Source organism: Mauremys reevesii, linkage group 8, assembly GCF_016161935.1.
Source record: "Mauremys reevesii isolate NIE-2019 linkage group 8, ASM1616193v1, whole genome shotgun sequence".
Classification (NCBI taxonomy): Eukaryota; Metazoa; Chordata; order Testudines; family Geoemydidae; genus Mauremys; species Mauremys reevesii.
The window spans coordinates 81,462,153-81,484,199 of NC_052630.1; the positions used below are offsets into that span (position 1 = coordinate 81,462,153).

Below are 22,047 nucleotides of genomic sequence, written 5' to 3' on the forward strand. Positions count from 1 at the left end.
TTATATGTTTTGTTAGTCCTCACTGAATCATATTCTTTCATTGACATTTTTGGCCTCATTTTATATATTTTTATATTTTAAATTCTTTCATATTTAATGTCACAGAGATTTTATGAACTAGAGCATTTTACAAGTAATCATCCCTTTCTACTCTGTTCTAATTATGGAATAAAACATGCTAAATATTAAAAAAATATATAGCATTCTGGAGAGAGATTCAAGTTGCCTGAAACATAAGAAAAAATGCTGTTCAACCCTAGAACTCCAAGAGGCCATGGGAGTTCTTCATATAAATCCTCTACCTTATCCTATGTTGCTTTTGGTCTGCTCTCTTCAGAGGCAATGTTAAAAATAGCTTCTTTAAACAAAGTTTCTGGATCCCACTTATTTATCCTTTAAATATGCATATTATAACATTCTTCATCTTTATAGTATGTTACGTTACATATAGTATGTTATAATTAACTAAAAAAAAGCCTCTACTATAAAAACATCTGGAGGTAAAATTTTCAAAAGCACCTAAGTGACTTAGGAGCCTAAGACTATATATACCCTACAGACTTCTGTGTTGGTCAGGGGAGAGAAGAGAGGTGATCCCTGACCGACATGCTAACAAAAGCCCCTACTGTAAATGTAGCTATACCAGCAAAGCTGTGCTTTTACCAATATAGCTTGTTTAGCTCATGGAAGTTGGTTTTACTAGACTGGTGAAGAGCTCAGCTTTATGAGTATTGCTGCATCTATACTAGTAGTGTTTTGCCAGCATAGTATACTGATATTCCTACACTGGTAAAGCACTTAACCTAGGTCCCATTTTCCAGCCCTACCAACACTCCACAGCCCCAGTAAAACACAAATGATTGTCAGTGTGACTTAACCACTTAAATATCAAAGAAACTTTGGAAAATGGGAGTTAGGCACTTTTGAAAATTTTAACCCTGGTCTCAGAACACCAACACCTGCATTTAAGTTTTGTAGGTATTGTTTTTTAAATACATAACCAACATTCATGTTAATGGGTTGATACCAGTGGCCAGTACCAGGAAAATATCATACAAAAATCACTTTTTGGAGTGCCAAACTGTGACAAGACCATGTAAAGTGACAGATTTATCAAATGACTACTTCCAACTTTCCCTCAAGTGCACATTTTAGCCATTTTTCAATGTTATTATTGGACTTGTTTGTTATACAAACAATGAAGAATAAAAAACCAATCTGTGACTTTGGGCTCTAATGGAAGAATGAGCATACCAAAGGTCTCTATATGTTCACCAAGGGTTTGCAGGAACATTCACCCACACAGATGAGATGATCAAGAGAGGAAAGAAAGAGAAAAAAAAGTTTTATGCATTTCCACAACACACACACAGAGAAAACAAATTAATTCTAACCTAACCCCTTAATCCTCCAAGAATAGACTCCAGAAAGAACCAATCTTCCCCCACATAGAGAAAATGGATCATGCTATATCACAGAATGTTTGAGTAGAAGGTACTAAAGCAACACACAAAAAACCACACCACAACTCACACAGCTAAATGCTCTTATCTAGGAAGAGAAGGTTGCATTAAAAAGTGAAAGTGAAAAGTCATAGAAATAAGCTGTTTGCAAAATTTCTGAGGTGATTGAGTGTTTTTAAGTTAGTCAGTCCCAACCCAATTATATAACAAACAAACAAACAATAAATAAAAACTAGATGTACTGCATTATGTTGGATTACAACTACTATAATCTTCTGGAAACGGGGGGCAGGGGGACGGAGGTTCGCCTTCCTCTGCAGCACAGGGAACAGGCCACTTGCAGGTTTAAACTAGTATTAATGGTGGATTCTCTGCAACTTGAAGTCTTTAAATCTTGATTTGAGGACTTCAGTAACTCAGCCAGAAGTTGTGGGTCTATAGGCGAGGTTCTGTGTCCTGCAATGTGCAGGAGGTCATATGACGATCATGATGGTCCCTTCTGACCTTAAAGCGTATGATTTTTTCCCTGTCCTTTACCTTGTTCTAAAGGCTATTTATGCGAACGGTACAGTGGGTGTTGGCTAGCACAGAAATAGAAGGCAATATCACCAAAATAATTCATAATAAAAATTTCAGTCTCATTATCGCACAGTAGAGCAAACTCCTTCCGAACACTGATTTGCATGAGTGAACCTAATTTGAGATGTGTGAGAGACTGATATTCAGCTGCACTGTAATAATTTATGAATATTATATGTTTTGTTTGATTACTATATGCATATACAGAGTTAATTCAATAGCAGGATTGTCAGGAAATGCACTCAGGAAGTTGGGGAGGTGGATCCTAATATACATTTTTCCAACACTTCATAGACAATGATATTCATTTTGATGCTCATGCTTGACCAACTGCAGAATTCACCTAAATGGTTTTGAACTATCAGGGCTAACAAATGCCTGGGAAGAGAGAACAATGAATGACTAAATTTAAAAGGACACACTCTCTCCTGGGGTGTGGGAATTGTCAGAGACACTTAACAGGAACAGACTGAGACCCAGGCGTCCCAGAGTTCAAGTGTCTGAGGTAAGCTAGACCTACCTAAGATTCTATGTAAGACAAATGTGTGCAGACCTTTTGGAGTTTTTTTAAAATCCCTTTTCTCTTGTGCTATGCTTTTTTCCTCATGTTAAGATCAAACAATATTCTGTTTTAAGGAGACAATTTGGGTCACTGTATTCACTGCTGGTCACAAGCTCCTGAATCCTGAGCCAAGTCAGGCCTGCTGGAGTAAGCACGATCAATACACAGGGTACTGCATCCTAGGACTTGGTGTAAGAGTGGGAAAATCGTGGGGATTCCACTCAGAGAGATGAAGGCACGAGGCCTCACACATTGGGGGTGCACTCAGACACTACAGAAGGGGTCACAGGTACAGCTAGTACTGAACTATGACAATTTGAATTACTCTGCCTTTCTTCCCCTGCCTCCCTCACACAAATATCTCAGATACTGAGAGATACGTATTTGTTTTTCTCAAGTACAACCCACCCACCCCCACGAGCCAACAAGCCAGAAATTTGGGGGTGGGGTGGGGGAGGCAAATTTATGGATAGGATGCATGGAAAGAAAGCAAAAATTAAACTGATCAAAACTAAACACTGAGCACTGCTACAAACACCCCATCTGCTGTGCTAAATGCCAGTTTCTGCTTGGCATTTAGCATGCCCTTTATCAACACAATTTAATTTCAATTCCAGGGACTGTGATATAATCATTTAAAATCTGCAAAGATAATCATAAGAACATAAGAATGGCCGTACCGGGTCAGACCAAAGGTCCATCTAGCCCAGTATCTGTCTACCGACAGTGGCCAATGCCAGGTGCCCCAGAGGGAGTGAACCTAACAGGCAATGATCAAGTGATCTCTCTCCTGCCATCCATCTCCATCCTCTGACGAACAGAGGCTAGGGACACCATTCTTACCCATCCTAGCTAATAGCCATTTATGGACTTAGCCACCATGAATTTATCCAGTCTCATAATCAGTGTCATAAAATGAAATTCTCTATGAAATCTCTACTCTCCAATTACTGAATCAATATACAAATACATACAGAGAATGCATAGGCTAATCTTGTTTCAGAAAATAATATATTTACTTAGTTTATTCTGTGAGTAACACCAATTGCTTAATTTTATAGCCCTAGAGCTACCCTTTATACAGATAAATATGAATGTTTTATGAGTGAAACATGGTACACTAACAACTGGAAGAGTGGTATGGTCTAAATATAGGACTGGAATTCTCCAATGTTCTAAGTCCACCTCTTACACCCACTCACTCTGTGGTCTTGACCAAGTCATAACCTCACTATCTCAGTCTTCCCTCTATGAAATGGGCATAATTCGAAAACGCACATGGCTGAAGTGTGGATTTGTTATTCCCTGTAAAAGTCTTTGGAAATGAAAACAGACATAAGTGCTAAGTATGAGGATGTCTCCCAGGAGATGAATTAGCTTTTCAATTAATCTTCTCCAAATAGAAACCAAATGACCTCACTCAACTGATAACCTCAACAAAAGCAAAATATCTGAGTTTTGACAATGTGAAAGATAGTTGGTAAAAAAAATAAAAACCAATGAAAGATTGGAGCATGGTATGGGCAAGCTAGTCAGCTCATGCAAAGACAGCTCTGTGGCTTCTAGAATTTTGGTCAGGGTCTTCCATGGTGGTCTTTTCTGGAAAGTGTCCAAAATTTTAATGGGTGGCTAGAAATAAGTGATATACACATAGTGGTTTCCTAAAGGAAAAACTGCTGTTTAAATACTGCCATTTTGAAGTTAGTAAATTATTTTATTTTAAAAGTAACAGAGTTTTAGGCAAACCTGTACATGTAGAACACTAGACTGAGAACTATTTAGCAATCCACAAAACATGCTCTTTGAGCCATGTAAGCCTGGAGAGTTCCTGGTCCTATTATGATAGACTTCCTTAAATTAGTGGGTTTAGCGCTCAAGCACCATGGTGACTGGTTCAATTTAAATACTGTACCTAAATCACATCTTGAAAATTAAAATGTACAAGACACCTACTGTTCATATATTGATAAGACAGACGTGCAGGGGTCACACCAGCAAGCTCCTTAGACAATACCATGGTAAGAAGTACAGCATTCACTCCAGGCTGCTGGGGAAGGATGCTGGGGTTTTACAAGAATGCTTCCCTGAGAACCTTGCTAGTGAATACTGTCTTTTGTATCAACTTAAGTCTTTTGGGTGCCTCATAAATTTGAAGCCTTCCTTAATCCCCAAATCTGCCTGCCAGAAGAAGTGGTTTATGATCTCTCTCTCCCCGCCACTGCATTGCTCCTGTACCCCAGTCCTTTTTGGGGGTGCGGTGGGGAGGTCTCTCTCTCTCTCTCATGAATACTTCAGTCTCTGCCTTTCCTAGAGTTACCAGTTTCCAAGCTCTAGTGCTCAGCTTCCCCAAGCAGCAGCAGACTGAAAATGACATAATTCTGCTAAGTTTCAGAGCTGCCCACAAGATTTTGAAACAGCAGCAGTGAAATTAGCCACAGTACTGTTTTAATTTTATTCAGTTGCTGCTTGGAAAAATAACAAGCAATAGCAGGGCTCTGTGGTTATCTATAGTCTCAGAAAGAAAGCTAGCTCTGCATCAATTCAGCATTTTGAATTAAGATCTTCACAACTATGGATACATCTTCACTGCAGAGTTAAACCAGGCTAGCCTAGCACGGGTGAAGCATCCTCAATGCAAATCCTACTCAAGCCAGGCCTGCATAAATGTCTCCACAATAGTGCTGTATTAAAACAGTCTGCTGGGTTCTCCCAGTCCCATGGTTCTCGCAGTCCATGAAACTGTGCCACTTTAAGTATTAATCTGCAGGTTGTGCTCTCTCTCCTGTCTAGCATGGCGCTGAAGGCTGTGGCAGTGATGTGAGAACAATACTTAAAGTAAATAAACTTCCAACTGGAGTTACTTATTACTAATTAAGTTCTGAAGGTGAAAGCAAATAGCATTTGGAAGCAAGAACTTTTAATTAAAATGTCATTAAGGAATTCAGTCTTCAAACCACAAAGTGTTTTGTAGGGCACCCAAATGACTTCTCTGCTTGTTTCTTTCCTGTCCACTAAACATTAAAAAAAGTGTCATTTGGGGTACATTTCCTAAAATTATGCATCTTATCGATATCACACCACAGATTTACCAAAAGGCTACTGTCAGCTTCTGGCCAACTGGCAGCATGGGAGGTGGATTTCTTGGATAGCCTCTCTGTTCATATGTTGTAGAAATGGGGCAGGCAAATCTGAGATGAAAATGCTAGCCAGCGTGGTTAACTTCCAGTGAAGAAGGGAGGAAGTACACAAGAAAGTACAACCCAGGTAAAATTGTAGGTTATGATTAGAGGACTAACAGAACTCAGGCTTGATTAGCCTGCCTTCTCACTGAAAAGTAGGCAGGTTGCAAGTCTGGGCTGAAGTAAAACCAAAGCTCAAGCCTATATCCTCACCTATGCCAGCTAGCCCAGGCTCAAATCCATGATGGAGGCTTTTCTGTGTGGATGGACAAGGGTTAGGACAACCACTCAGGCTAGAGCCTGAGCTAACTCTGCACTGAAGACATACTCTATAAAGGGCCACAATTTGCTTAAAATTCTGCAATAATTAACAGTGTAGCTTCCCTCACCAGTCAGAGCAAACTTGCAGCTTGCCAGTCACAATTTCAAGCTCTGACATAGATGAATGGGACTCTTAAATCAAAACACATACGGGGAATGTCTGCAAGTCACCCATGTGCTGGAATACAAATACAAAACAAAAAAATTAGCAAGAGAATGGCTGGACCAAGAATACTTCATTGCATATAACTAATAGTAAAGGGATAGCGATATTAACTAATCTAATTACACCATTCTGAACAACCTCAGATGGAGGCAGAGGGCTAAGGTAGGGAGTAAGGAGCAGAGGGAGAAAATGTAAAGGAAAAATTTGAGGAACAGAGAAGGAGAGGGAGGCAAGATACAGTGATGAAGTAAGGGGGGAAGGAGAATAAAATGGCAGCTGCTGCACCCAAGGGGTAGGAAGTGGTAATTGGAACCTCTTCAATTTGCATGCTCCACACATTTAGGAATGAATCTGAAGCTGCAATGTACACAAATTGAGGAAAACAACTTTCACTTAAAGGCTCAAAATCAGAAGGCACACAATTTGTTTTTCTTTGAATGGTCTCATTCATGAGTTTAAACTCTTGGCCTTGACAATACTGTAACCAAGTCTGCTTTGAGCCTCAGGCAGTTAGTTACATAGTTGTTAAAGGGACTCTTGTTAAAGAACCCAACTATTTTCAGCTGTTACAGCCCTAATGCTATAAGCAGCAATTTCTTTTTAAGATTCAGTTCAAACAAAGCAGAAGCGTAATGCTCACCTCCCTAGTTTCGGAGTACGGAACTGCAATAGAGTCTTGTATGAGAAGATGGACAGACCTGTAAACCTAATAGCAGGGTAGGTGCTGTTTCTTTAGCAACCATGGAATGAAAAGCTCTTTTACTGAATTTTAAACAGAGGACGTTTGGAGATCCTTGCATAAAAAGGAAAGGGTAAATTATACTTTCTTCTCCATTCCACTATGAGTTCTACAGCCAGACTGGCTTTTTCTTTGATTCTTCCATCCTAGCAGGAGTAGTGAGCTCAAATATACTTCCAATTGTGATCTCTGAGCATTACCCCTTTATTATTAATCTACTCTCTTTAGAATATATAATAGTGGTTCTCAAAACGAAAGAGGCAGTGATGCTGAAAAAGGTTAAATGTTAATGTGAACAACAGAGTTAAACAGTACAATACAATGTGGAACTGATTTTGAGCCTTTCCAGGGAGGCAGAACCAAACACAAATTAGCTAATGCTGAACAGGCCTGACTCAAGAAATGTAAAACCCTGGACTTAAAAACTCAAGAAATGAACTTTTCTGTATATGCAACATCAACTCGTATGACCACAGAGACAACCAAGACTTGTACAAGCTTTGCTTTAAGAGACGTTTGTTGTACACTTCAGTATGTTTCAACCACTACCCTTAATAAAAAATTTAAACTTAAATATATTACAAATGAACAGTAGAGATGAAAAAGTGATTATTTTCTTCAGTTCTAACATTACAAAGGATCTAAAACTAAAAGTGTTAATACTTCAAACAGGATGAATATACTTTATCAAATATTAAAATGTCTAATCTAAAAGAAATCATATTGGTCACTTAATCCTAGGTTTAAAAAAAGGAGGCATTCATAATCTAAATGTTGCAACTAGCCCAGAATATTGAGAGTTGAAGATTTCCTGTGGGAAATATGACTGTCATCAGTTTTCACAACTCTCCCACCTAGCTTTATATCAATTCTCTTGACATCTCAAGCACTTGTTTCTACAATACAGGTACATATTGTAGTGGTGTCCTGGAAACAGTGGCTATTTTTTTTTGGCTAAGTGATCTCTCTTGGGTGGAGGTTGTTTAAACTGCCTGCCTATCCCAGATATATATGAATACAAAACAAGCTAATCAGGTTTTCTAGTACAGACAATAGCATTTAGCAGATAAAATGTATACACAAATTAAATTAAATTTCTATTTATTTGAGCCATCCATCCCCCAAAATTTCCCACATCAAAAGATGTGGGCCAATGCAATCTTTTTCTTTTCTAGAGTACTATACCATCTCTGTACTAAGGGCTAGACCGTCTCTTGAAAATACAGAAATTAAAGAACTATAGCTTGGAGGACTTGTTGGCCTGCTGTCACAGAGACCATTATTTAAGGTTACTGTATTAGAGAACATGTGTATAAAGACCTACAGGTAGCTGATCTGTGTATGTCACTCACTGATTAACTTCCTGAAAGCAGGTGATACTTGTATCCCACTTCTAACACTGTACATTACATACAGTCCAAAATTACACCCTTCTTGGGATTTATTTGACTGTTAACTTAAACAGAGAGAAAAACTTCAGCGAGAACTTGCTTTAGAACTTGCTTGTTTCTCAGGTTGCTACTTGGAAAACCCCTCTCCCCCAATCCATAGATACTTCTGCCTCAGATAAACACAAACTCTCATATGTGACTTCAAGCTAACAGGACAAGTCTGGTCAGGCTACCAGGGTAAATCAGTATAGAAGCTCTGCACCTCTATGGAGGGTTTCAGCAATTCACATCATGCCCAAATGCTGAAATATCCCTTGTGGAGTGTACTTTTAATCTTTAAAGGAAATGGTTGCCTACAGTGACAAACTGAGAAGTATTAGCAGTCCGTTTATAGCCCTTAAATAGCACAGGGACTCTGACTTCCTGAAGAAGGAAGTCATGTGTAAATAAACAAATTTTCACATTTCTATGCACATCAAGTACACATCACAATTTGTCTTCGTCTACGTGAGAAAGGGGCAGGCAGAAACTAGATAAGGCTACTTATTATACTGTATTGATAATAGAGCAACTACTTTAGAGAGAGAAATAGAATAAAGCCATAGTATGAGACTGTCCTGATAAGAGGAAAGGCATGAGTTGAATAGAAAAGAACTGCAAGCTCACATGCTATCCTGCTAGAAATGACTGCTGCTAGAAAAATTATCTTGCAAGTGAAACATAAATAAGAATTGAGTTAACCAATTCTTACAGATCCAAATTATCTGCAGGGGACTCAAGGGGATATAAGATGGTGTCTAATGTCGAAGACTGCTCTAAAGAATCTTAATAATAGGAAACAGGAAACTTCAGTTATGTGTTGTGCCTTTAAATAGCATGATAAGTAGTTACCTGCACTCTTAGGGTATGTCTACATGGGGATAAAAAGCCCATGGCTAGCCTGAGTCAGGCTTGTGAAGTTTGGGCTCTGGACTGAAAAACTGCTGACTAGACAGTCAGGCTTGGGCAGGAGCCAGAGCCCTGGGACCCTGTAAGGGTAAAGGGTCCCAGAGTTTGGACTGGAGCTCAAGCCCAAATGTCTATACAGCAACTTTTAGCCCAGCAGCCTGAGTCCAGCAAGGTCAAATTACAGTAGCTAACCCAGGCCAGCAGTGGCCATAATGTGGCGCTTTTATACCATATAGACATACCCTTAAGAAGTGAAGGCAAAGCATTCATAAAAACAAACCGGCCCATGTAAAAACTGTAAGCTGGAGGAAACAACTCTTTTGATGGAGAATATTTAAGAGATGCATGAGTGATTGATTAAGCCCTAGACTTTACAAGAATGCCACAGAGGTACCCTTCTTTCTAGAAAACAAGAATAACTTTATTTAATGTAACCATTTTCTCTCTCATACTCCAGACTAAGTGCAGTGAATTTCAGTATCTGATGACTGGGAACTCTGACATCTGTGTAGTCTCCTTAGCTGACTGCTCCAAGCATGCACTTGAGAGTTCATCTTGAATCCTACAGTGCATGTTTTGATTCAGCTATTTTAGGTCCAATAGCAGGTAAGTGCACCAAGTTTCTCAAACCTGGCTTGTCTGGAACTGACCCCTTCATGGCAATGAAGTACTCAGCAACCTCCAGAAACAGAGCTCTCTATCTGAAAAGGGACACAAAATAAACAACTATCCTGGATGCATGAAGGACAATCAGGAATTCTATTAAATATCCTTTTTTTAGTATTGAAATAACCGTTTATCCAACCTGATCAAAGCCCAAGCTGGCTGTTAAATTTGGTATGTTCCTTCCCCATAGGGGTGCATCTCAGAGAAGGAGAAATTGTCAGAATAAGCGTTTGCCTAGTTTTGGGTTTTTTAGTCTCAGTAAAGGTGCCAAATGACTGTCCAATATTACAAAAAGAATAGATAGGAACTTGAATTTAAAATGTTTTACAAGTTTTGAAATAGAAAAGTTATGCTTAGGGCCCTACCGAATTCACGGCTATGAAAAACATGTCACAGACCCAAGAAATCTGGTCTCCTCCCGTGGAATCTAGTCTTGTGTGTGCTTTTACCATGTACTATACAGATTTCACAGAGGAGACCAGCATTTCTCAAACTGACCCAAAAGGGAGTTGCAGGTGGGGTTTGCAAGGTTATTTTGGGGGGGAGGGTTGCAGTATTGCCACCCTTACTTCTGCGCAGTCTTCAAAGCTGGGCAGCTGGAGAGCAACAGTGGCTGGCTGGGTGCCCAGCATTAAAGGCAGTGCCCCACCAGCAGCAGTGCATAATAAGGGTGGTGATACCATATCATGCCACCTTTACTTCTGCACTGCTGCCTTCAGAGCTGGGCGCCCAGAGAATGGAGGTTACTGATTGAGGGCCCAGCTCTGCAGGCAGCAGCGCAGAAGTAAGGCTGGTAATACCATATCATGCCATCCTTACTTCCGCGCTGCTGCTGGCAGCAGCTCTGCCTTCAGAACTGGGCACCCGCCCAGCAGCCGCCACTCTCCAGCTGCCCAGCTCTGAAGGCATTATTGCCACCAGCAGCAGTGCAGAAGTAAGGGGAGCAGTACTGCAACACCCCCTACAATAACCTTGCGACTCCTCCCACGACTCCTTTTTTTTTTCTTCCGGATCAGGATCCTTACAATTACAACACCTTGAAATTTCAGATTTAAATAACCACAATCATGAAATTTATGATTTTTAAAATGCTATGACCATGAAATTGACCAAAATGGATTGTGAATTTGGAAGGGGCCTAAGTTATGCTGTTTCAACTATCCTACTCACCAAAAGTGACATTCACTTGATTTGGTCTTCACCAAGCACTGCTCTCTCTCCTTCAATCTCTCTGTTACTGCATTCCCCTTGTCCATGCCCACTCTTCTCTGCCTTCTCTTCCACTGATTTGGCTGTTGGCTCTCTCCACACCTCATTGTTCTCCACCCTTGACTCTTTGCCCCCTCTCCCATTGCAAGGTCCATCCTGCCACCCCACAACCCAGGTTAACCCCCCAAACCCATGCCTTTTGCTCCTCCTCTCATGCTGCAAAGTGTCTTTGGTGAAAATCCATGACCAGATTGATTCCTTATACTACGAATTCATTCTCTCCTTCTCTTCTTCTATCTTCTTAGCTAAACAACTTTCTCCAACTTAACTGAATCCCATGTCCTCCATCTCAGCTGTTATTACTACACCACCTTTCACTCACTCCTCAAACCCTCCCCACTGCTCTTCCGGCCTCTGCTTCTCTCCACACAGGATTTCACCAAGAGAAAATTGACAAAATACAATGTGACCTTGCCCCTCACCTTCTGTTTGATTAAAAAACAGAAACAAAAAAAATAGTATTTTTCAATTCATCTCATACAAGTACTGTAGTGCAATCTCCTTATTGTGACAGTGCCACTTACAAATGTAGAATTTTTTTTATATAACTGCACTCAGAATGTAACAATGTAAAACTTTAGTGCCTACAAGTCCACTCAGTCCCACTTCTTCGGCCAAATCACTAAGACAAACAAGTATGTTTACATTAACGGGAGAGAATGCTGCCTGCTTATTTACAAGGTCACCTGAAAGTAAGAAAACAGGCATTTGCATGGCACTGTTGTAGTCGGTGTTGCAAGGTATTTACGTGCCAGAAATGCTAAACATTTGTTTGCCCCTTCATGCTATGACTTACAGAAGTTATATTTGCACTGTGAAAAGGTTTGTAATAAAAATAATAATATAAAGTGAGCACTGTACACCTTGTATTCTGGGTTGTAATTGAAATCAATATATTTGAAAACGTAGAAAAACATCCACAAATATTAAATTGGTACTCTTATTGTTTAACAGTGCGATATAACTGCTATTAATCACAATTTTGTAATCTTATGATTAATAACGGTTATTTTTTAAAATAGTTTGACAACCCTACCTTAAACTCAAGCTAACTGCCTTGTGAGAGTATGGGTTGAAGCATGAGTGCTGTCAGTGCTGGAACTAGTAATGCAGTGGTGATGCAGCAGTTCCAGTTACATTACCTCATAATATGCTAATCCAATCACCTTGTTCTGCTAGTCCAATTACTTTGTGTAGTTTGAGTGCAGTTTCGGAGTATGGTCAATTTTAACTCCACACACTGAAGCTAGGTTACCTGGAGTGGAGCAACTAAAACATACTAACTCAAGATAAATGTTGTAGCCAAGACAAGTCCTTCAGAAGGAAAGGGCCATGGAAAAGAAAAGGTGATGCAAATGCAGGAAGTATCTGCACCAACCAGATAGCTGTGGTAGCACTTGCATGCTTGAGCTTGAGAAATTAGCTGCCACCTCTGTTTGGGCCCCAAATTGTTCTTCCAGCTTGTGTAGTGCTGTGATGGGGAAATGGCCTTAGTGAAGAATGTGGGCCATTCTTTTGATGGGTTTGGGACTTTCTCTATGCCCAATGCAAAAGAATCTGGAGACGTAGGTTTGTGGAATCCATCCACAAACAGAATATGCAGCTTTTTTTATTCTAATCTACGAACAAAACTTTTTAAAAAAACCCAACAAAATCTATGATAAAATGCAATAAAATAACATACTTGAGTCACAAAATTCAAAGCTGTTATAACTGACTCCATCAATCTAATCTTTGTGAAGTCACAAATCAAACCGGGGAGGGGGGGGAGGGGAGACAGGAGGAGGAGCTACCCATCAGCCTACAAGGGTGTGTGTGTGTGTGTGTGTCGGGGGGGGGGGGGGATTAAAAGACACAGAAGGAACAGTCTGGGCAAAATTTTTAGAACTAACAGGAGCACTCAAGGCAGACAAGGTTGTTGCAGAGAAGCTAAATGAATTATTTGTGTTGGTCTTCATTGCAGAGGATGTGAGGGAGATTCCCACAGCTGAGCCATTTGTTTTAGGTGACAAATCTGAGGGACTAGCCTATATCAAGGTGTCAATAGAGGAGGTTTTGGAACAAATTGATAAACTAAACAATAAGAAGTCATCAGAACAAGATGGTATTCATCCAGGAGTTCTGAAGGAACTCAAATGTGAAATTGCAAAGGTTAACTGCGGTATGCTAATGTAACTTTTTTTTTTTAAAAAGACTCCATAGGCGATCCTGACAATTACAGGCCAGTAAGCCAAATATCAGTACCAGGCAAATTGCTTGACACTACAGTAAAGAAAAGAATTATCAGACACATAGATTAATACAATATGTTGGGGAAGAGTCAACATGGCTTTTGTAAAGGGAAATCATGCCTCCCTAATCTATTAGAATTCTTTGAGGGTGTCAAGAAACATGTCGACAAGGGTGATCCAGTGGACACAGTATACAGGAACTCCTCACTTCACGTTGTAGTTATGTTCCTGAAAAATGCGACTTTAAGTGAAACGATGTTAAACGAATCCAATTTCCCCATAAGAATTAATGTAAATGAGGGGGTTAGGTTCCAGAGAAATTGTTTTCACCAGACAAAAGACTCATTCACACACACACACACAGCATAAATTTTAAACAAACAATTTAATACTGGTACACAGTGATGATGATTGTGAAGTTTGGTTGAGGTGGAGGAGTCAGAGAGTGGGATATTTCCCAGGGAATGCCTTACTGCTAAATGAACTAGCAATTGACCGAGCCCTCAAGGGTTAACTCTCACAACACTCTACAAGGCAGCAGGAAAGGAGGGAGGGCAGACAGAGACACACACCCTGTGTGTGAGAGAAAAAATGTGCATTTCCCCTTTGAGTAGCTGACCCCAGGCTTAAGTACACTGCCTTGCTAATTAAATCAGCTTGCTGAGACCTGAGACAGCAGCTACTGCCTAGAAGCTCCCTCCCTCCATCGTGTGTCTCCCCCCCCCCACCGCTTTATGGAAGATGGGGTAAGCAGAGTGCAGGAGCAGGGGGGAGAGGGAGACCCCCTGACAGTAGTTCCCCTCTTCCCCCCATACAGCAAGCAGGAGCAGCTCCAAGGCAGAGGGCAGGAGCGGCACATGGCAGTGGGGGGAGGGACAGCTGCTGCACAGGGAACTTAGGGGAGTGGGGAGCTGATGGAGGGGCTGCTGTTCCACCCTGGTTCCAACCACCAACCAGCTAGCTGCAAGGGGCTGCTCTTCCTGCAAGCAGTGGACAAAACAGGTGGCTGCCAAACGACGTTAGAATTGAGCATTTCACAACTTTAAACAAGAATGTTCCCTAATTGATCAGCAACTTAACATCGAAACAACGTTAACCGGGAAGACTTTAAGTGAGGAGTTCCTGTACTTGGACTTTCAGAAAGCCCTTGACAAGGTCCCTAAGGCTCTTAAGCAAAGTAAGCAGTAATGGATAAGGAAGGTAGGTCTTCTCACAGATCAGTAACTGGTTAAAAGACAGGAATGAAGAGAGGTATGAAGAGAGAATTTTCCTGGGCTCCCAATAATCTGTTCTGGGACCTGTGCTGTTCAACGTATTCATAAATGATCTGGAAAAAGAGCAAACCGTGAAGTGGTAAAGTTTGCAGATAACTGTCTTAAAAAACTTTGTAAGTCCAAAGCAGATTGAGAAAAGTTACAAATGGATCTCATGATACTGGGTGCCTGGGCAACAAAATGGGAGATGAAATTCAATGTTAATAAATGCAAAGTAATGCATATTGGAAAACATAATCCAACTATACATACAAAATGGTGGGGTCTAAATTAGCTTTTTCCAAGATCTCTTTCTTGTGTCACTGCAGATAGTTTTCGGAAAATATCCGCTCCACGTATGGTGGCAGTCAAAAAGAGCTAGGAACCATAAGGAAAGAGTCAGATAATAAGACAGAAAATATCACACTACTACATAAATTGATGGTACACCCACACCTTGAAGACTGCATGCCATCCTGGATGCCCCATCTCAAAAAAGATATATGAGAACTGGAAAAGGTACAGAGAAAAATTATTAGGGGAATGGAACAACTTCTGTATGATGAAAAATTGAGACTGAGTCTGTTCAGCTTGGTGAAGAGATGACTAAGGAGGGATATGATAGAGATCTATAAAATCATAAATGTTGTGGAGTAAGGAAGTGTTATTTACCCCTTCACATAACACAAGAACCAGGGGTCACTCACTCAAATTAATAATCAGCAGGTTTAAATCAGATAAAAGGAAGTACTTTTTCACACAATGCATAGTCAACCTGGGGAACTCATTGCCAGGGGATGTTCTGAAGGCCAAACTATAAGTGGGTTCAAAAAAGAATTTGATAGTTTCATGGAGGATAGGTCCATCAATGGCTATTAACCAAGATGGTCATGGATGCAACCCCATGCTCTGGGTGTTTTAAGCCTCCAAGAGCCAGAAGCTTGTAGTGGACAGCAGGGTATGGATCACTCCACAATTTACCTGTTCTATTTATTCCCTCTGAAGCATCAGGCATTGGCCACTGTTGGAAGATAGGATACTGGGCTAGATGGTAATTGGTCTGACCCAGATTGGCCATTTGTATGTTAACTCAGCACAGGTAATTTCACATATAATTACCATGACCACATGATACTGATCAGACTCAGTAAATATGTCTCACATCTGCACATGCAGTGTTCTGAAAACTGGCCTTATGTTGTAAAGTATCAGAGGGGTAGCCGTGTTAGTCTGGATCTGTAAAAGCAACAAAGAATCCTGTGGCACCTTATAGACTAACAGACGTTTTGCAGCATGAGCTTTCGTGGGTGAATACCCACTTCTTCGGATGCAAGTTGACTTGCATCCGAAGAAGTGGGTATTCACCCACGAAAGCTCATGCTGCAAAACGTCTGTTAGTCTATAAGGTGCCACAGGATTCTTTGTTGCTTATGTTGTAAAAAACTTTATGCCAATGGGGAGCTGGCAACAAAGCATTTCATTTCTGGGAAGATGCCCACAAAACAAATAACGTTACACAGAGTATCTAAACTGAAGTTATATCTGGCAGGCATGCTGTAACTTCACCTGTCTTTTCCATATCCTATGTCATCTATGTGGGATAAATCTCAGCAGTACTCTGAATACAGTAGAACCTCAGAGTTATGAACACCAGAGTTATGAACCACACACCTCATTTGGAACCAGAAATACGCAAGCAGGCATCAGCAGAGACCAAAAAAATAAAAATAAAAATAAATAAATAAATAAAGTGAAAGCAGCATTTTTTTCTGCATAGTAGTTTCAAAGCTGTATTAAGTCATTATTCAGTTGTAAACTTTTGAAAGAAAAAGCATAATGTTTTGTTCAGAGTTACAAACATTTCAGAGATACGAACAACCTCCATTCCCCAGGTGTTCGTAACTCTGAAGTTCTACTGTAATCTCAATTTGTGGAGTAAATAAAATCTTTTTTTTTTAAAAGGTTAATTTAAAGAAAAAGCTCAAGAAAGAAATAGATTATTTAAAAATTTCTCCATTTCTCCAACTTTCAAAACAAATTATTTTTGAGAAATAAAATGTGTATTTTGGGTTTATATATTTTGATTCAACTTTGACTGGTATGCCAAAATGGAATAGACTGCTTCACAAATCTTTATCTCAATTTACATTTATATAAAAGATAATTAGCAATATTAACAATCATCAAGTTTTTGGTAAACAAATATCTGCCTGACTAATTTACTAAATACGTTGTAATTCTAAGTGCCAAATACCTTGATTTAAATAAGACTCTCATTCCCTCCATGAATGACCTCAACAATTCTGCTGTCCCATTTAGACAGAATAAAAGCTATAGCAGAACAAGTTTGTTCATAGAATTCAGTAGTAAAAGACTAAAAGTGTCCAGAATTTGAAAATTATGATTATAAAAATTTCAGAAGGCTCTCCAGTTTGAAGTACTGCTTTGCATACATTCACATAAAATTGTAACAGAACAACTTAATGAACTATACCAAAGGAAATGATAAGATTTAAATAAAGTGATTTAATTCAGGATCACATTACAAATTCCTCATCTGAAATTTGATGCCTTCTATTTACTGATTTGGAATCAGATTATTTCTAATAAGAAAGCTTTAGTAATATTAAAATTTAAAATATTCATTAAATCTCTATTATGCAAAGCAAAGAAGATGCATCCTCATGTTTGATACAAAACAAACCTTTATGATGTCATTTTGTATTACTCATATTGACTCAATTATGAAAAAAGCTTAATATATTAATTTATTTACTTTTGAATATGTGGGAAAGATTGAGGCACAGGGTAGATTTTTTCCATATTGTGAAGACAGTATTATTAAATAAAAACAGACTGTAGTGTCATAGGTAATAAAAAGACTTACCATTCATGTTGAAAAGCTAGCTTTCAGAAACATATTGCTCATAATATTAATCCAACATTTAAGGAAGTTATGTTCATCTCTAGAAATACAAGAGCTGATCCAGTAAACACACACACACACACGAACAGTAATAGATAGCACACAGAAATCCAGAAATCTTGTCTTCATTAAGAACTCCTTGAGATGTGAAACAACTATCAAATACAAAATACCAGTAATGAACACTAGATCAATATTCAGGATGTGGATGCTTAATTTTGCTCATTAAACTACTTGTTTTCTACCCAGCATTACCTCTACATGTCTAAAGCAACTGAAAATGGCAGGGGGAAAAAAGCATTAAAAAGCCAGGATGTTTTAAGATGCTCTCAATTCTATCAAGCACTGGTTGTTTCCATGGCAACCTTAGACCAGAATTATCTGTTGAGTTCTGCCCAACCTGTAGTTACTGTCTAAAGCTTTAATCAATCCACACAACGTACACCTCTATATTTAAGATTTAACATTTCTCCCCACACAGTTAGCATTTATCCTGCTGAAGCTCTATTGTGTTTTTTCAAAGGCTTACAAGACATTCTACGTTAATGCATATAACGTCTTTTAAACATATTTAGTGTCATGCTGAATCAGCAACCTAAATTAAATTCTCTCCTCTATCAATCACCCATACACTCACATTTTAGTGAGAATCCCAGTATTCGCATCTACTAAAACAAGGTAATGTTAGTGACTCGTCTAATGAGTTGTGTTACTAAGATTGCTAATGTCATCTAATTTTTCATAATTTTTGGAAAATGGAAGGTTAGTGTGAGTAATGGAGGTAGGTGATTTGGAGACTGAGATTTGCAGCATTAAGACATATCTTAACCACTCCTATCTTCACATTAAAAAAATAGAGTAGATGCTCAACTGATCATGTTAAATATATCTGGAACTGAAAATGAAATATACAATTCTGAATACTAAAATAATATTAATTTGGTACTGAATGTTTTACAACATTATAAATGTTGGCTAATGGGCAGTTTAAATTATTCAAACACATATGCACTCTGTCAATTTCCCCCCATAAAATTAAAGCTGTGCAGTATGAAGAATCAAATTTCCTCTCAAAGGAATCTAAAAATGACACAAAATAATCTCATACACCATCTGAGGATCTAAAGACGCTTTTGGAAACATTTTACCTATTTTACAGATTGAGAAACTGAAACACAGAGAGGACAAATGATTTGTTCAAGGTCAAACACTGAGTCAATGGCAGAGCCCGGAAGAAAACCCAGGTTCAGAATACATACCCCATTACCTTACTCATAGCACTAAACCACAAGCCTAGATAACTAAAGGCACTAAAAAACCACAAAGAAGCAACTTCCTCTCTAAGTGCAGTAGTTGCATCAGAAATTGCTTTACAAAAGAGGTACAAGAGAAACAGAGCATTCAGGACATTCCATTATAGTAGAGGGTGTTATATTAACTAAATGTACTTTAAAATTGATGCCACTTCAGTACTTAATATATTTATAAGGGTTCTCTTGTTCATGTTTCTTTCTAGAATTATAGAGTATATTTGCTTGGGAGAGTTCAGGAACAAATTACCAGGTCTGCAGAATTTGGTGTCACCTAAGCAGTTAATAAGAACACTACAACTGCAGAGACACAGGTAGGAGGACATTTACGAACATTTAAAAATCCCTTATCAAAAAAATTACAGTATGCTGCTTATTTAGATAAGTGCTTATCAATAAACTTAAATTTTATGCTATATTATTCTAGAACATGAAGGAAAGCGATTATGCAGCCAGATATGATCAAGACTACTCCTCTTCTACTTTCTGCTGTACTCTGTGAAAGCACAACGAAAGAGTCAAATATTTTTAGTATTTTCTTCTCAAGAGGAAAAGCAAGACAATTTTCCACTCAGGGGTAGACAGGCATTCTGACTACACCACTGCATTCACTGTTCCTATCACCCTCAGAACCATGATAGTAGTGAATTAAGAGTCCTAAATTTACCATATAGACACAAACCCATATGTGGCTTGGCATTTATTCTTTGTCTATAGATGATCTAAACTGAGAGCAAAGATTTAGAATTAATATCTGCAAATTTCAACTTAAAATGACACACATATATCCATGACCACTCGGCTACTAGTTCACAAACTTTGCTGATACAAAAATGCTACAACCAACATGCATAATTATTGCTTAAAATATTACTTTAAGAACAAGCACTCGTTCACTACGTTTATCATCAACAGACATGACATTCCATTTCCTCTTCAAACAAGTCATGCAATCAAGCTTGCCCTAAAATACAGGCTTGTACACAAACAGGTCCCAGTTTGTGAAGACAGTAGGTCAATACCGTTTTTTCGTTATTAAATGACAGTGCTGCAGTATTTTTCAAGCAGTGTTCTCAACATTATAATAATTTATTGGAAGCTTGAAATAGTGTCTGATGAAATGCATTCTCTCCCTCTTGTGAATATACACTTCTTTGGAGTGATTCAGACACATTTAGGGATCCTAGGGCTTAGTGCTTCATTAGGTTTGGTAGTTTCTACTCAGAGTTTCTCTCCCTCAAAACTCATTCTTCTATCAATAGATGAGGTTTCATATTAAGTTATTTTTAGAGTATCTGACTGTGCCACGTACATTAATAAATTAAGCGTCACAACACAAGCAAGGGAAGTGTAAGGACGTAGAGAAGAAGTAGCCTCATTTTACAAAGGGAGACTCTGAGGCACAGAGTAGTTAAGTGACTTGCTAAGGTTCCCATAGAGAGCTTATGGCACAGCCAAGAATGGAACCCCTATCTCCCAATTCCCATTCTTGTGCCTTAATAACAAAGCTATCCTTCCATCTCAAAGTGTCAGACGTTTGGCCCATCCAAATCATGTGGATCTCGGGAGAGAACAGAATCAAGGACCATTAATATCAAGGTCCTAAGCTTCCATTCTGCCTCCCTTGATAAACAGCAGCATGGTTCTGACAGAGCAATACTGAGAAGGCCTACCATAATGCCTGTGGAACCACAGTGAATTTCATATTACAGAGAAGAAACCTGTGAAGTTACCTGTAAATAAAAAAAATTAGTTTGTGCCCCATTTTTACTTTTTATGTATAAAGGTGAGGTGAAAAGCTTTAGGCATCTGAGGTCATGCCATTTCTCCCCACCATTACAACTCCAATCCTCTTGCCTTCCACCCCACAAAACTAGTCTGTCCATCGCCACCTGAGTTGGGAGATTTTGATTTAATTTATCTTCAATACAGGCATTAACAACTTTCTGGTTTCCATAAGTATCTTCCATTTTCCATCTTTTGAGGTTAGGGACATTCCTAATCATACACATTCATAAATTCAAATTCACAGTAGGCACATGTATTAACTTGGCCTTTTTCACATGATGATACAATACTATGACACAAGCATATTTTGCTAAGGCCTATTACTTTCAATAGTCAAAATTGCTTGTGGTATTCCAACCCATTGCTGTATCCAAATTCATGTATGAAATTAATACAAGTTATATTTAAAAAAACAATTTTAAGGTATATAATAATACGATAATACATTATTTACTTACATTATTTATAATAAGTTGCTCTAAAAATAGGAAATGGGGATAATTTACTTAAGATTGTGAAATACCTGGTATCTCTCAACACCACTCACCCAAAAATATGATTGCAAAATGTATGGATACAAATTACTAAATAAACTGTTTTAAAGTGGAATATGTACAGAGTAGTGATGATGATTTTGATCTCATTAACTTTATTATTGTTTTCCTAAAATTATGAACTTTGCATATTTTGTGTAAAGTAATGGGGAGAGAGGATGCACCGCCTGAGCCATATTTCTGATCAAGCATGTTTTATGCAATACAAATAAGTTTGCCCCTTTCTCTCCCACAAATTAAGATTATAATAAAATCAAAATTATTGATAACTAATGTTATAAATCAAAGTTACTACACTGAATTAATTTGAAATAGTAAACTATAAATGTCTGCTCCAGTTTTAGTGTTCAAACTCTCACCATAAAATGGATTTTGAAATATCCATTAAAAATAAAAGGACACTATAAATATTAAATAAAAGCCATGTAATTAAGGACCTAATCAGCAAAACATAATAACCATGCTTCCAAAGTTTACGGCATTGAAAAACAACAATTTAAAACAAGTAAACTATTTATTACTGCTAAAACTAGCAAATTTAGATCTGAAATACTAGGAACAAAAGTTCACAAAAAACAAACAAACCATAAATTAAGTTAACATTTGCCTAACAAAAAGGAAAGCAAACTCACAAGTGAAACTCTGTTACCAGATACCAATCCTTGCAAAAGAGAATCAGATTTCCACCTGCATGTTGCAATA

The 22,047-nt window shown here is 38.5% G+C and overlaps 1 protein-coding gene and 1 long non-coding RNA gene across 10 annotated transcripts in view; one reads left to right on the forward strand and one right to left on the reverse strand.

Moving 5' to 3' along the window:
* PRKACB (protein kinase cAMP-activated catalytic subunit beta) overlaps window positions 1–22,047 on the reverse strand; it is a 116,973-nt gene that overhangs the window by 34,104 nt on the left and 60,822 nt on the right. The window contains exons 1-2 of one of the 8 annotated variants that reach the window (XM_039483965.1): window positions 17,655–17,676; window positions 1,255–1,263 (exon numbers count right to left, since the gene is read on the reverse strand). The exons of 3 other annotated variants lie outside the window; for them this stretch is intronic. In XM_039483965.1, coding sequence (XP_039339899.1) covers window positions 1,255–1,263; window positions 17,655–17,661 — 16 coding nt within the window. In that variant the 5' untranslated portion in view covers window positions 17,662–17,676. Of the gene's footprint in view, window positions 1–1,254; window positions 1,264–9,978; window positions 10,036–10,379; window positions 10,428–12,319; window positions 12,355–17,654; window positions 17,865–22,047 lie in introns of those variants that run through there. 4 more of the 8 variants (XM_039483966.1, XM_039483969.1, XM_039483968.1 and 1 more) reach the window with 4 other exon arrangements.
* On the forward strand, window positions 12,541–21,281 carry LOC120370000. 2 transcript variants are annotated; one of them, XR_005583557.1, is made up of 4 exons: window positions 12,541–12,629; window positions 15,097–15,286; window positions 19,210–19,317; window positions 19,431–21,281. It is a non-coding gene; the product is annotated as an uncharacterized LOC120370000 (long non-coding RNA). The 2 variants fall into 2 exon arrangements; XR_005583556.1 differs by lacking the exon at window positions 12,541–12,629 and adding an exon at window positions 13,065–13,092.